The sequence below is a fragment of the Piliocolobus tephrosceles genome, chromosome 10 (genome assembly GCF_002776525.5).
Source record: "Piliocolobus tephrosceles isolate RC106 chromosome 10, ASM277652v3, whole genome shotgun sequence".
Classification (NCBI taxonomy): domain Eukaryota; kingdom Metazoa; phylum Chordata; class Mammalia; order Primates; family Cercopithecidae; genus Piliocolobus; species Piliocolobus tephrosceles.
In genome coordinates, this window is record NC_045443.1 from 59,567,279 (window position 1) to 59,579,878 (window position 12,600).

Here is a 12,600-nt window from a genome sequence, read left to right on the forward strand (position 1 = left end):
TGAAGTAATGGAATAGCCAAACAAAAATGCTTAGATTACAATTAAAGAAGGGGAGCTGCAGTATGGAATACTGAGAACTGCAGGTATGGAGTCATATTCCTAAAAATGGGAATATATGCATATATAAATTAACCAAAAATGTAGAGAACAACATACCAAAACCTTAAAGAGCATCCTGAAATAATGAAGAAGGACAGTTGGCATCAAATAGAATAATCATGAAGGCTCAGGAAAACTTATGCTGATCAAAACAAAAAGTCCCTGATTTTTTAGGGATACATACTGTTGTGTTTTCAGGTGAAATTATGGGTGTCTAGAATTTGCTTTAAACTACTCCAGCTAAAGAGGGGGTCGGAGGGAAGATGAAGGATTATAGAAAAAATAAGAATGGTAGAATGTTAATTTTTGAATATCATCCTTTTGTAGTGGCCATACTAATCTTCTCTGTATCGTTCCACTTTTGGTATATGTCCTGGTAAAGCACGCACTAGAATGTTATTTTTGAAGCTGAGTTTCTGATATTAGGTACATGAGGGTTAATGTATGTTTCAAAATTTCTGTAATAAAGTTTAAATAAAAATGGGTTGCAAGTTTGGTGCTTAGATTCATAATGGCTGAAAAACTTATTGTAATTTCATTTATTTAAAATGGAATGTTTTATGTTATCAAATATTATATGTAAAAGTAAGCAGTCAAAATAAGGAAAAATAGAGCTATGAAAAACAATTTATGTGTAATGTAAATCTACTTAAACTCTCTTTTGTGTATCTTTAAGCACCTAACATCCTACCTGGCATATAGGAAGCACACAGCAAATGCTGTTGAACTGAACTAATATGTATCTTACAACAGTAAAAATGTTTAATTTTTTAGGAGATTTAGAAGGTTCTTTTTCTTTCAGAGCTTGTCTTAGGATTGATTATCAGAAATGGAGAGTGTAATGTTGGTCTTGTTTTTGTTACTAAGATAATTTTTGTTTTATGGTGTTAGATTGTATGAAGTTAGGTTGTTTTACAGTGTTGGGTTTGAAAATATAAAAATCTTTAAATAACTGTTTTGCTGTGTCAGCATTCAGACTTCTCTGTATTTTGGTTGCTTAACATGGTATTAGATTTCCATGAGTGTTAAATGTTTAGTTGACTTACTAAAAGCAAGTTGTGTTTTTCTATCGAAGTAAGAGGCTCAACTTAGTCTTGAATTGCATGTTTTCAGTTGAAACATATTGGGCATAGAGAAATTCAGATACTACAAACATTCATTTGTCAGGAGTAAGGCTGAATTTTCTCTCTTCATGAAACCACTTCAGCTAAATGGAAGTCATTCCTTTTTCTGTCTGAAGGCGCAATATATTATACCTAGCCCAAACTGGCCAAAATTAGTTTAATTCTAGGTAAGTGATTTGATGTCTAGTTAATTTATGATATTCTTAGCATTTTTTTCTCTCCTTTTTCTAGAGAGCCACTAGAGCAGAGTTGCTAGTGAACAGTTTAATTTCCACATACGTCACAGAAAGAGAGCTAAAGGGCTCTGGTTATCATCCACAGACTGACCAGTCAACCCCTAAATAACCTGATACTAACTCCACAAATGTTAGCTAGATTGGACCATGTGTAATCTGAGTCAGAAGTCGGAATCAGAAGAGATAAATGATGCGTTATCACTCATCAGGAATGTCTGTAACAGTATTGTAAAATTGTTATACTTTACCTTTACCTGTTGACCACATCCATCCTTATCTCTCTGATCACCTTGCTGTTTAAGGACAGTCCCCGTACTCTACCTATAGTATTTATCTCGATGCTTCCTGGTCCTTACTTTTTCTTTTATTATCTCCTTTCTCCTACATATTTAAATGCCTAGCATAGTGCCATACATACGGTAAACACTAGTTCATTGTTTTTATTTCTTTCCTAATGTCATCTTCCCCCTCAGCCTATGAACGTAAACACATCTTCATCTTTAAAACCAAAAACCATATGTTTCCTCCATATACCATCTTTTAGCTTTTTTTTCTTTGACAGCCACCTACATTTAAAAGTCTATACTTAATGTTGCTTGCCACCCATTCAGGATTTAACAAAGTTCTTATTTGTTTTTCCTTTTAACCTAGTTTATTTGACCTGTCTTTAGTATTTCTTTTTGATAACCATCTCCTAAAGAAATTCTCTGAATTTGAATACATGGTACAACCTTTTATTCCAAGGACTTTGCCTCTCTGACCAGTCCTTTGTCTAGCTCAGTTCCTCTTTAGGGTTGCCACATTTGGTTCTGCAAATTGTGCACAGCTCTAGGGGGCATCATTCACATCATGTGTAGTCTATGTGACAGGCCCTCCCTGGCACGGTGCAGTGCAGCTTCACTAACTGTTTGCAGCAGCTCTGCTCAGACCTTAAATGCATTGACATTCCCTAAATTTCTGTCGGAAGACCTCTTTTATCATACTGTAGTAGATGTTCAAAATTAGGTGATTCTGTGCTAATCCTCTCCCCCAGTTCAAACTGACACAAAATATGCCATTCTCTATTTCTAGACTAGTCCACTTTTCTGAATTCCAGATTTTTCATAAATTTCATGTAGGACTCACCACCTCAGATTAAACCAAATCTTTTTACCCCTCTTTCTCCCATCCCCTCAACCTAAACTGTATCCATTTCCTGTGTTGCCTATTTCAATTACCATCTAAGAGCCATCCTGAGTTCCTCCTCCAGCCTTTCTTCTCTCGTCTAGTTAGTCAGCAAGTCTTGCAGATTCTACCTCCCCACCTGAAGTTTTCAAACACTTTGATCTTGGTACCCCTTTTACATTCTTGAAAATTATTAAAGACCCAAAGAACTTCTGTTATATGGGTTATATCTATTAATGTTTGTCATATTCGAAATAGAAATAAGATTTTAAGGTATTTTAAAGTAATAGTACAAAACCGTTGTATTTTGACATGAATAACATTTTTATGAAAATAACTATATTCCAAAACAATAAAATTACCAAAAAGCGTTGCATTGTTTTTTATTTTTGCAAATTTCTTTACTGTCTGACTGAATAGAGGACAGCTAAGTTCTTGTATATTTTTCTGCATTTAATTTATTGTAATACAATGTTTGGGTTGAAGTACATGAAGCAAATTCAGCCTCACACAGATACATAGTTGAAAAGGAGGAGTATTTTCAGATCATTAATACCACATCAAAACTTGACCAGTGGTGGTTTAAATCTTAAAGTTTAATGATAGAATCTGAAACCATATCAATGAACCTTTTGTAATATTAAAATGTTTCAAATGTAAATTTCATACATTTTGGTCATTTGAAAAATATTGATTCACTGAGTTATGCAGATCTTCCAAATGTTGACACATTTTATTCCACAGTTTTTTTCAAATCACATTTTTTAAAACATCACCTGTCTTATGAGAAAAACCTAAGTATTGGGAAGCTGTCAACTTCGTGGTGTCAGAGTCAAGTTTTCCAAGATTCTAATTCTTGCTCGAAAGCCCATATTTTATCATTGGCAGCAAATACATTGTTTTCCTTAAAGACACAGCCTGCCTTCATTCGTTTTTGAGAAAACCTCTGCTTGATAGCCATATTAGTCCATTTTCATGCCGCTGATAAAGACATATAGGAGACTGGGCAATTTACAAAAAGAAGAAGTTTATTGGATTTACAGTTCTACATGACTAGCGAGGCCTCACAATCATGGTGGAAGGCAAGGAGGAGCAAGTCATGTTTCAGAGGGAGCTTGTGCAGAGAAACTCCTGGTTTTTGTGTGTGTGTGTGTGTGTGTCTTTTTTTGATTTTATTTTAAGTTCTGGGATACATGTGCAGAATGTGCAGGTTTGTTACATGGCTATGCATGTGCCATGATAGTTTGCCGCACCTATCAACCCATCATCTAGGTTTTAAGCCCCACATGCACGAAGAGTTTGTTCTAATGCTCTCCCTCCCCTTTCCCCCCACCCGCTGACAGGCCCCGGTGTGTTGTTCCTCTCCTTGTGTCTCTGTGTGTTCTCATTGTTCACCTCCCACTTACGAGTGAGAATATGTGGTGTTTGATTTTCTGTTCCTGTGTTTGCTGAGAATGATGGCTTCCAGCTTCATCCATGTCCCTGCAAAGGATGTGAATTTGTTCTTTTTTATGGCTGCATAGTATTCCATGGTGTATATGTGCCACATTTTGTTTATCCAGTCTATCATTGATGGACATTTGGGTTGGTTCCAGGTCTTTGCTATTGTAAATAGTGCTGCAATAGACACATGTGCGTGTGTCTTTATAGTAGAATGGTTTATAATCCTTTACCTAGTAATGGGATTGCTGGGTCAAATGGTATTTCTGGTTCTAGATCCTTGAGGAATCGCCACACTGTCTTCCGCAATGGTTGAACTAATTTATGCTCCCACCAGTAGTGTAAAAGCATTCCTGTTTCTCCACATCTTCTCCAGCATCTGTTGTTTTCTGACTTTTTAATAATCACCATTCTGACTGGCATGAGATGGTATCTCATTGTGGTGGGATTTGCATTTCTCTAATGACCAGTGATAAAGAGCTTTTTTTTCACATTTGTTGGCTGCATAAATGTCTTCTTTTGAGAAGTGTCTGTTCATATCCTTCGCCCACTTTTTGATGGGGTTGTTTGTTTTTTTTTCTTGTAAATTTGTTTAAGTTCCTTGTAGATTCTGGATAATAGCCCTTTATCAGCTGGATAGATTGCAAAAATTTTCTTCCATTCTATAGGTTGCCTGTTCACACTGATGATACTTTCTTTTCCTTTGCAGAAGCTCTTTAGTTTGATTAGCTCCCATTTGTCAATTTTGGCTTTTGTTGCGATTGCTTTTGGTGTTTTAGTCATGAAGTCATTTCCCGTGACTGTGTCCTGAATGGTATTGCCTAGATTTTCTTCTAGGGTTTTTATGGTTTTGGGTTTTATGTTTAAGTCTTTAATCTATCTTGAGTTAATTTTTTGTAAGGTATTAGGAAGGGGTCCAGTTTCTGTTTTCTGCATGTGGCTAGCCATTTTTCCCAGCACCGTTTATTAAACAGGGAATCATTTCCCCATGTTTGTGTTTGTCTGGTTTGTGAAAGACCACATGATCTTTTATTGATTTGCATATGTTGAAACAGCTTTGCATCCCAGGATGTGTGGAGTTATTTCTGGGGCCTCTGTTCTGTTGCATCGATCTACATATCTTTTTTGGTACTAGTACCAGGCTGTTTTGGTTATGTAGCCTTGTAGTATAGTTTGAAGTCAGGTAGCATGATGCCTCCAGCTTTCTTCTTTTGCTTAGGATTTTCTAGGCTATACTGGCCCGTTTTTGGTTCCATATGAAATTTAAAATAGTTTTTTCTAATTCTGTGAAGAATGTCAATGGTAGCTCAATGGGAATAGCATTGAATCTATAAATTACTTTGGGCAGTGTGGCCATTTTCACAGTATTGATTCTTCCTATCCATGAGCATGGAATGTTTTTCCATTTGTTTGTGTCCTATCTTACTTCCTTGAGCAGTGGTTTGTAGTTCTCCTTGAAGAAGTCCTTCACGTCCCTTGTAAGTTGTATTCCTAGGTATTTTATTCTCTTTGTAGCAGTTGTGAATGGGAGTTCACTCATGATTTGACTCTCTGCTTGTCTATTTTTGGTGTATAGGAATCCTTGTGATTTTTCCATGTTGATTTTCTATCCTGAGACTTTGCTGAAGTTGTTTATCAGCTTAAGGAGATTTTGGGCTTAGACGATGGGCTTTTCTAAATATACAATCATGTCATCTGCAAACAGAGACCATTTGACTTCCTCTCTTCCTATTTTAGTACTCTTTATTTCTTTCTCTTGCCTGGTTGCCCTGGCCAGAACTTCCAATACTTCATTGAATAGGAGTGGTGAGAGATGGCATCCTTGTATTGTGCCGGTTTTCAAAGGGAATGCTTCCAGCTTTTGCCCATTCAATATGATATTGGCTATGGGTCTGTCATAAATAGCTGTTATTTTTTTGAGAGATGTTTCATCAATAACTAGTTTATTGAGAGTTTTTAACATGAATGGATGTTGAATTTTATTGAAAGCCTTTTCTGCATCTATTGCGATATTCATGTGGTTTTTGTCATTGGTTCTGTTTATGTGATTGATTACTTTTATTGATTTGCATATGTTGAACCAGCTTTTCTTCCCTGGGATGAAGCCCACTTGATCATGGTGGATAAGCTTTTTGATGTGCTGCTGGATTCGGATGACCAACATTTTATTAAGGATTTTTGCATCAATGTTCATCAGGGATATTGGCCTGAAATTTTCTTTTTTTGTTGTATCTCTGCCAGGTTTTGGTATCAGGATGATGCTGGCCCCATAAAATGAGTTAGAGAGGAGTCCCTCTTTTTCAATTGTTTGGAATATTTTCAGAAGGAATGGTACCAGCTCCTATTTGTACCTCTGGTAGAATTCGGCTATGAATCCGTCTGGCCCTGGGCCTTTTGTGGTTGGTAGGCTATTAATTACTGCCTCAATTTCAGAACTTGTTATTGGTCTATTCAGGGATTCGACTTCTTCCTGGTTTAGTCTTGGGAGGGTGTATGTGTCCAAGAATTTATCCGTTTCTTCTAGATTTTCTAGTTTATTTGCATAGAGGTGTTTATAGTACTCTCTGATGGTAGTTTTTTATTTCTGTGGGATCAGTGGTGATATCCCCTTTATCATTTTTGTTGCGTCTATTTGATTCTTCTCTCATTTCTTCATTAGTCTAGCTAGCAGTCTGTCTATTTTGTTATTTTTTCCCAAAAAAACAGCTCCCGGATTCACTTTTTTTTTTTTTTTTTTGAAGGGTTCTTCCTTTATCTCTTTCAGTTCTGCTCTGATCTTAGTTATTTCTTGTCTTCTGCTAGCTTTTGAATTTGTTTGCTCTTCCTTCTTTAGTTCTTTTCATTGTGATATTAGGGTTTCAATTTCAGATCTTTCCAGCTTTCAGATATGGGCATTTAGTGCTATAAATTTCCCCCTACACCCTGCTTTAACCATGTCCCAAAGATTCTGGTACATTGTCTCTTTGTTCTCATTGGTTTCAAAGAACTTCTTTATTTCTGCCTTCATTTCATTATTTACCCAGGAGTCCTTCAGGAGCAGGGTCTTCAATTTCCATGTAGTTGTGCTGTTTTGGGTGAGTTTCTTAATCCTGAGTTCTTACTTGATTGCACTGTGGTGTGACAGACTGTTAGGATTTATATTCTTTTGCATTTGCTGAGGAGTGTTTTACTTCCATTTATGTGGTCGATTTTAGAATAAGTGCCATGCAGCACTGAGAAGAATGTATATTCTGTTGATTGTGGTGAAAAGTTTGTGGATGTCTGTGAGGTCCACTTGATCCAGAGCTGAGTTCAAGTTCTGAATACCTTGTTAATTGTCTATCTCATTGATCTGTCTAGTATTGACAGTAGGGTGTTAGAGACTCCCACTATTACTGCATGGGAGTCTGAGTCTCTTTCTAGGTCTCTAAGAACTTGTTTTATGAATCTGGGTGCTCCTATATTGGGTCCACATACATTTAGGATAGTTAGCACTTCTTGTGGCATTGATCCCTTTACCATTATGTAATGCCCTTCTTTGTCTTTTTTGATCTTTGTTGGTTTTATGTGTGTTTTATCAGAGACTTGTTTTTCAACTCCTTCTTTCCCCCCCCCCCCCCCCCCCCCCCCCCCCCCCGCTTTCCATTTGCTTGGTAAATGCTCCTCCAACCCTTTATTTTGAGCCTGTGTGTGCTATATTCAGGAGACCCACGTGAGATGGGTCTCCTGAATATAGCACACCAATGGGTCTTGACTCTTCATCCAATTTGCCAGTCTGTGTCTTTTAATTGGAGCATTTAGCCCATTTATATTTAAGGCTAAATATTGTTATGTGTGAATTTGATCTGGTCATCATGATGCTAGCTGGATATTTTGCACATTAGTTGATGCAGTTTCTTCATAGTGTCATTGGTCATTATATTTTGGTGTGTTTTTGCAGTAGCTGGTACCAGTTTTTCCCTTCTATATTTAGTGCTTCCTTCAAGAGTTCTTGTAAGGGCTGCCTGGTGGTGACAAAATCCCTCCGCACTTGCTTGTTTGGAAAGGATTTTATTTCTCCTTTGCTTATGAAGCTTTGTTTGCCTGGATATGAAATTCTGAGTTGAAAATTCCTTTCTTTAAGAATGTTGAATATTGGCCCCTACTCTCTTCTGGCTTGTAGGGTTTCTGCAGAGTCTGCTGTTAGTCTGATGGGCTTCCCTTTGTAGGTGACCTGACCTTTCTTTCTGGCTGCCCTTAACATTTTTTCCTTCATTTCAACCTTGGAGAATCTGAAGATTATGTGTCTTGGGGCTGATCTTCTCATGAAGTATCTTAGTGGTGGTCTCTGTATTTCCTGATTTGGAATGTTGGCCTGTCTTACTAGGTTGGGGAAGTTCTCCCAAGAGTTCACTTCTCTGTGAATGTGTTTTCCGACTCAGTTCCATTCTCCTCATCACTTTCAGGTACACTTATCAATTATAGGTTTGGTCTTTTCATATAGTCCCATATTTCTTGGAGGCTTTGTTCATTCCTTTTCATTCTTTTTTCTCTAATCTTGTCTTCATGCCTTATTTCAGCAAGGTGATCTTCAATCTGTGATATCCTTTCTTCTGCTTGATCGAGTCAGCTATTGATACTTGTGTATGCTTCACTAATTTCTCATGCTGTGTTTTTCAGTTCCATCTGGCCATTTATGTTCCTCACTAAACTGGTTTTTGTAGTTAGCAGTTCCTGTAACCTTTTATCAAGGTTCTTAGCTTCCTTGCATTGGGTTAGAATATGCTGCTTTAGCTCAGAGGAGTTTATTACAGACCTTCTGAAACCTACTGCTGTTAATTCATCGGTGTCAGTCTTCATCCAGTTTTGTGCCCTTGCTGGAGAGAAGTTGCGATCATTTGGAGGAGAAGCAGCTTTCTGGTTTTTGGGATTTTCAGCATTTTTGCACTAGTTTGTCCTCATCTTCATGGATTTGTCTACCTTTGGTGTTTGAGGCTGATGACCTTTGGATGGGGTTTTTGTTGGGGTAACTTTTTGTTGATGTTGTTGTTGCTTTCTGTTTGTTTTTCTTCTAACAGTCAGGCCCCTTTTCTGCAGGTCTGCTGCAGTTTGCTGGAGGTTCACTCCAGACCTTGTTCACCTGGGTATCGCCAGTGGAGGCTGCAGAACAGCAAAGATTGCTGCCTACTCCTTCCTCTGGAAGCTTCGTCCCAGAGGGGCACCGGCCTGATGCCAGCCGGAGCTCTCCTGTATGAGGTGTCTGTTGACCCCTGTTGTGAGGTCTCTCCCAGGCAGGAGGCACGGGATCAGGGACCCACTTGAGGAGGCAGCCTGTCCCTTAGCAGAGCTGGTGCACTGTGCTGGGAGAATCCCCCTTGTCAGGATCAGCTGCTCTCTTCAGAGCCAGCAGCCAGGAAAGATTAAGTCCACTGAAGCTACACCCACAACCATCCCTCCCCTAGTTTGTCTGTCCCAGGGAGATGAGAGTTTTACCTGTAAACCCCTGGCTGGGGCTGCTGCATTTCCTTCAGAGATGCCCTGCCCAGTGAGGAGGAATGTAGAGAAGCAGTCTGGCCACAGCCACTTTGCCACACTGTGGTGAATCCTGCCCAGTCAAAACCTCCTAGTCTCCTTAGCACTGCGGAGGGGAAACCACCTACTAAAGCCTCAGTAATGGCGGATGTCCCCCCCCAAACAAGCTCGATTATCCGAAGTCAATTCCAGACTGTTGTGCTGGCAGTGAGAATTTCAAGCCAGTGATTCTTAGCTTTCTGGGCTCGGTGGGTGGGACCCACTGAGCGAGCCCACTTGGCTCCCTGGCTTCAGCCCCCTTTCCAGGGGAGTGAATGGTTCTGTCTCGCTGGCATTCCAGGCACCACTGTGGTTATGAAAAAAACTCCTACAGCTAGCTCATTGCATTCCCAATGCCACTGGGTTTCAAGCCACTCAGTTTTATGCTTGAAACCCAGGGCCCTGGTGGAGTAGGCACACAAGTCCTAATCTGCAGATTGCAAAAACCATGGGAAAAGCATAGTACTTGGGCCGGGTAGCACAGTCCCTCATGGCTTCCCTTGGCTGAAGGAGGGAGGTCCCCCAGCTCCTTGTACTTCCCGGGTGAAGCAACGCCCCACCCTGCTTCTGCTCACTCTCTGCAGGTTGTACCCACTACCTAACCAGTTCCAATGAGATGGATACCTCAGTTGGAAATGCAGAAATCACCTGCCTTCTCCATTGATCTCCCTGGGAACCTCAAACCAGAGCTGTTTCCATTCGGCCATCTTGGCCCCTCCCTGAAACCCATGTTTAAAACCATCAGATCTCATGAGACCCATTCACTATCACGAGAACAGCATGGAAAAGACCCACCCCCGTGATTCAGTCATCTCCCACCAGGCCTATCCTACAACACATGGGAATTACAGGAGCTACAAGATGAGATTTGAGTGGGGACATAGAGCCAAACCACATCATTCTGCCCTGGTCTCTCCCAAATCTCATCTCACATTTCAAAACCAGTCATGCCTTCCCAACAGTCCCCCAAACTCTCAACTCATTTCAGCATTAATTCAGAAGTACACAGTCGAGTGTCTCATTCAAGACAAGGCAAGTCCCTTCCACCTATGAGCCTGTAAAATCAAAAACACGTTAGTTAGTTACTTCCTAGATACAAGGAGGATACAGGCATTGGGGTCAACACAGCCATTCCAAATGGGAGAACTTGGCCAAAACAAAGGGGCTATAGGCCCAATGCAAGTCCGAAATCCAGCAGGGCAGTCAAATCTTAGAGCTCCAAAATTATCTCCTTTGACTCCATGTCTCGCATCCGAGTCACGCTGGTGCAAGAGGTGGGCTCCCACAGCCTTCTGCAGCTCTTTCCCTGTGGCTTTGCAGGGTATAACCCCACTGCTGGCTGTTTTCACGGGCTGGCATTGTCTGCAGCTTTTCCAGGTGCACAGTGCAAGCTCTCAGTAGATCTATACCATTCTGGGGTCTGGAGGACAGTGGCCCTCTTCTCACAGCTCCAGTAGGTGGTGCCCTAATAGGGTCTCTGTGTGGGGACTCCAAACCCATATTTCCCTTCCTCACTGCCCTAGCAGAGATTATCCATGAGGACCCCGCCCCTACAGCAAACTTCTGCCTGGGCATCCAGGCGTTTCCATACCTCCTCCGAAATCAAGGCAGAGGTTCCCAAACCTCAATTCTTGACTTCTGTGAACCCACAGGCCCAGCACCACATGGTAGCTGCCAAGGCTTGGGGCTTCCACACTCTGAAACAACAGCCTGAGCTGTACCTTGGCTCATTTTAGCCATGGCCGGAGCAGCTGGAACACAGGGTACCAAGTCCCTAGGCTGCACAGAGCAGGGTGGCCCTGGGCCTAGCCCATAAAACCATCTTTCCTTTTAGGCCTCCAGGCCTGTGATGGGAGGGGCCACCGTGAAGACCTTTGACATGCCCTGGAGACATCCCCCCCCCCCCCCCCCCCCCCCCGTTGTCTTGGGAATTAACATTTGGCTGCTCAGTACTTTTGCCAGCTTGAATTTCTCCTCAGAAAATGGGATTTTCATTTCTATTGTATTGTCAGGCTGCAAATTCTCCAACCTTTTATGCTCTGTTCCCATTTTACAACTGAATGCCTTTAACAGCACCCAAGTCACCTCCTGAATGATTTGCTGCATAGATTTCTTCTGCCAAATTCCCTAAATCATCTCTCCCAAGTTCAAAGTTCCACAAATCTCTAGGACCAGGGCAAACTGCCACCAGTCTCTTTGCTGAAACATAACATTAAGCATTTTGGTCAAAGCCATTCAACAAGTCTCTAGAAAGTTTTAAACTTTCCCACATCTTCCTATCTCCTGAGTCCTCCAAGTCTCCAGGAAGTTCCAAACTTTCCCACATTTTCCTGTCTTCTTCTGAGTCCTCCAAACTGTTCCAACATCTGCCTATTACTCAGTTCCAAAGTTGCTCACACATTTTCTGGGAACTTTGGTACCCAGTTCCAAAGTTGCTTACACATGGCTGTGTTGACCCAATGCCTGTATCCTCCTTGTATCTAGGAAGTAACTAACTTGTTTTTGATTTTACAGGCTCATAGGTGGAAGGGATTTGCCTTAGAAAACATTTTTTTCTAAGGTTTTATAATGTATAAAACTTTCAACAACGCCGCACTCTACCGGTACCAGTTTACTCTTTTAGTCTGTTTTCACACTGCTGATAAAGACATACCTGAGACTGGGCAATTTACAAAAGAAAGAGGTTCAGGCTGGGCGTGGTGGCTCAAGCCTGTAATCCCAGCACTTTGGGAGGCCGAGACGGGCAGATCACGAGGTCAGGAGATCAAGACCATCCTGGCTAACATGGTGAAACCCCGTCTCTACTAAAAAATACAAAAAAAAAAAAAAAAAAACTAGCCAGGCGAGGTGGCAGGCGCCTGTAGTCCCAGCTACTCGGGAGGCTGAGGCAGGAGAATGGCGTGAACCCGGGAGGCAGAGCTCGCAGTGAGCTGAGATCCAGCCACTGCACTCCAGCCTGGGCGACAGAGCAAGACTCCCTCTAAAAAAAAAAAAAAAAAAAAAAAAAA

The 12,600-nt window shown here is 40.9% G+C and overlaps 1 protein-coding gene and 1 non-coding gene across 6 annotated transcripts in view; one reads left to right on the forward strand and one right to left on the reverse strand.

The window, feature by feature from the left end:
- Positions 1-12,600, forward strand: part of USP15 (ubiquitin specific peptidase 15) — a 147,956-nt gene that overhangs the window by 74,048 nt on the left and 61,308 nt on the right. The window contains exon 7 of one of the 5 annotated variants that reach the window (XM_023225099.2): positions 1,455-2,992. The exons of the other annotated variants lie outside the window; for them this stretch is intronic. Coding sequence (XP_023080867.1) covers positions 1,455-1,479 — 25 coding nt within the window. The 3' untranslated portion in view covers positions 1,480-2,992. Of the gene's footprint in view, positions 1-1,454; positions 2,993-12,600 lie in introns of those variants that run through there. 5 annotated transcript variants of the gene reach the window in all.
- LOC111551287 lies at positions 382-484 on the reverse strand. Its single transcript, XR_002734315.1, has one exon. It is a non-coding gene; the product is annotated as a U6 spliceosomal RNA (small nuclear RNA).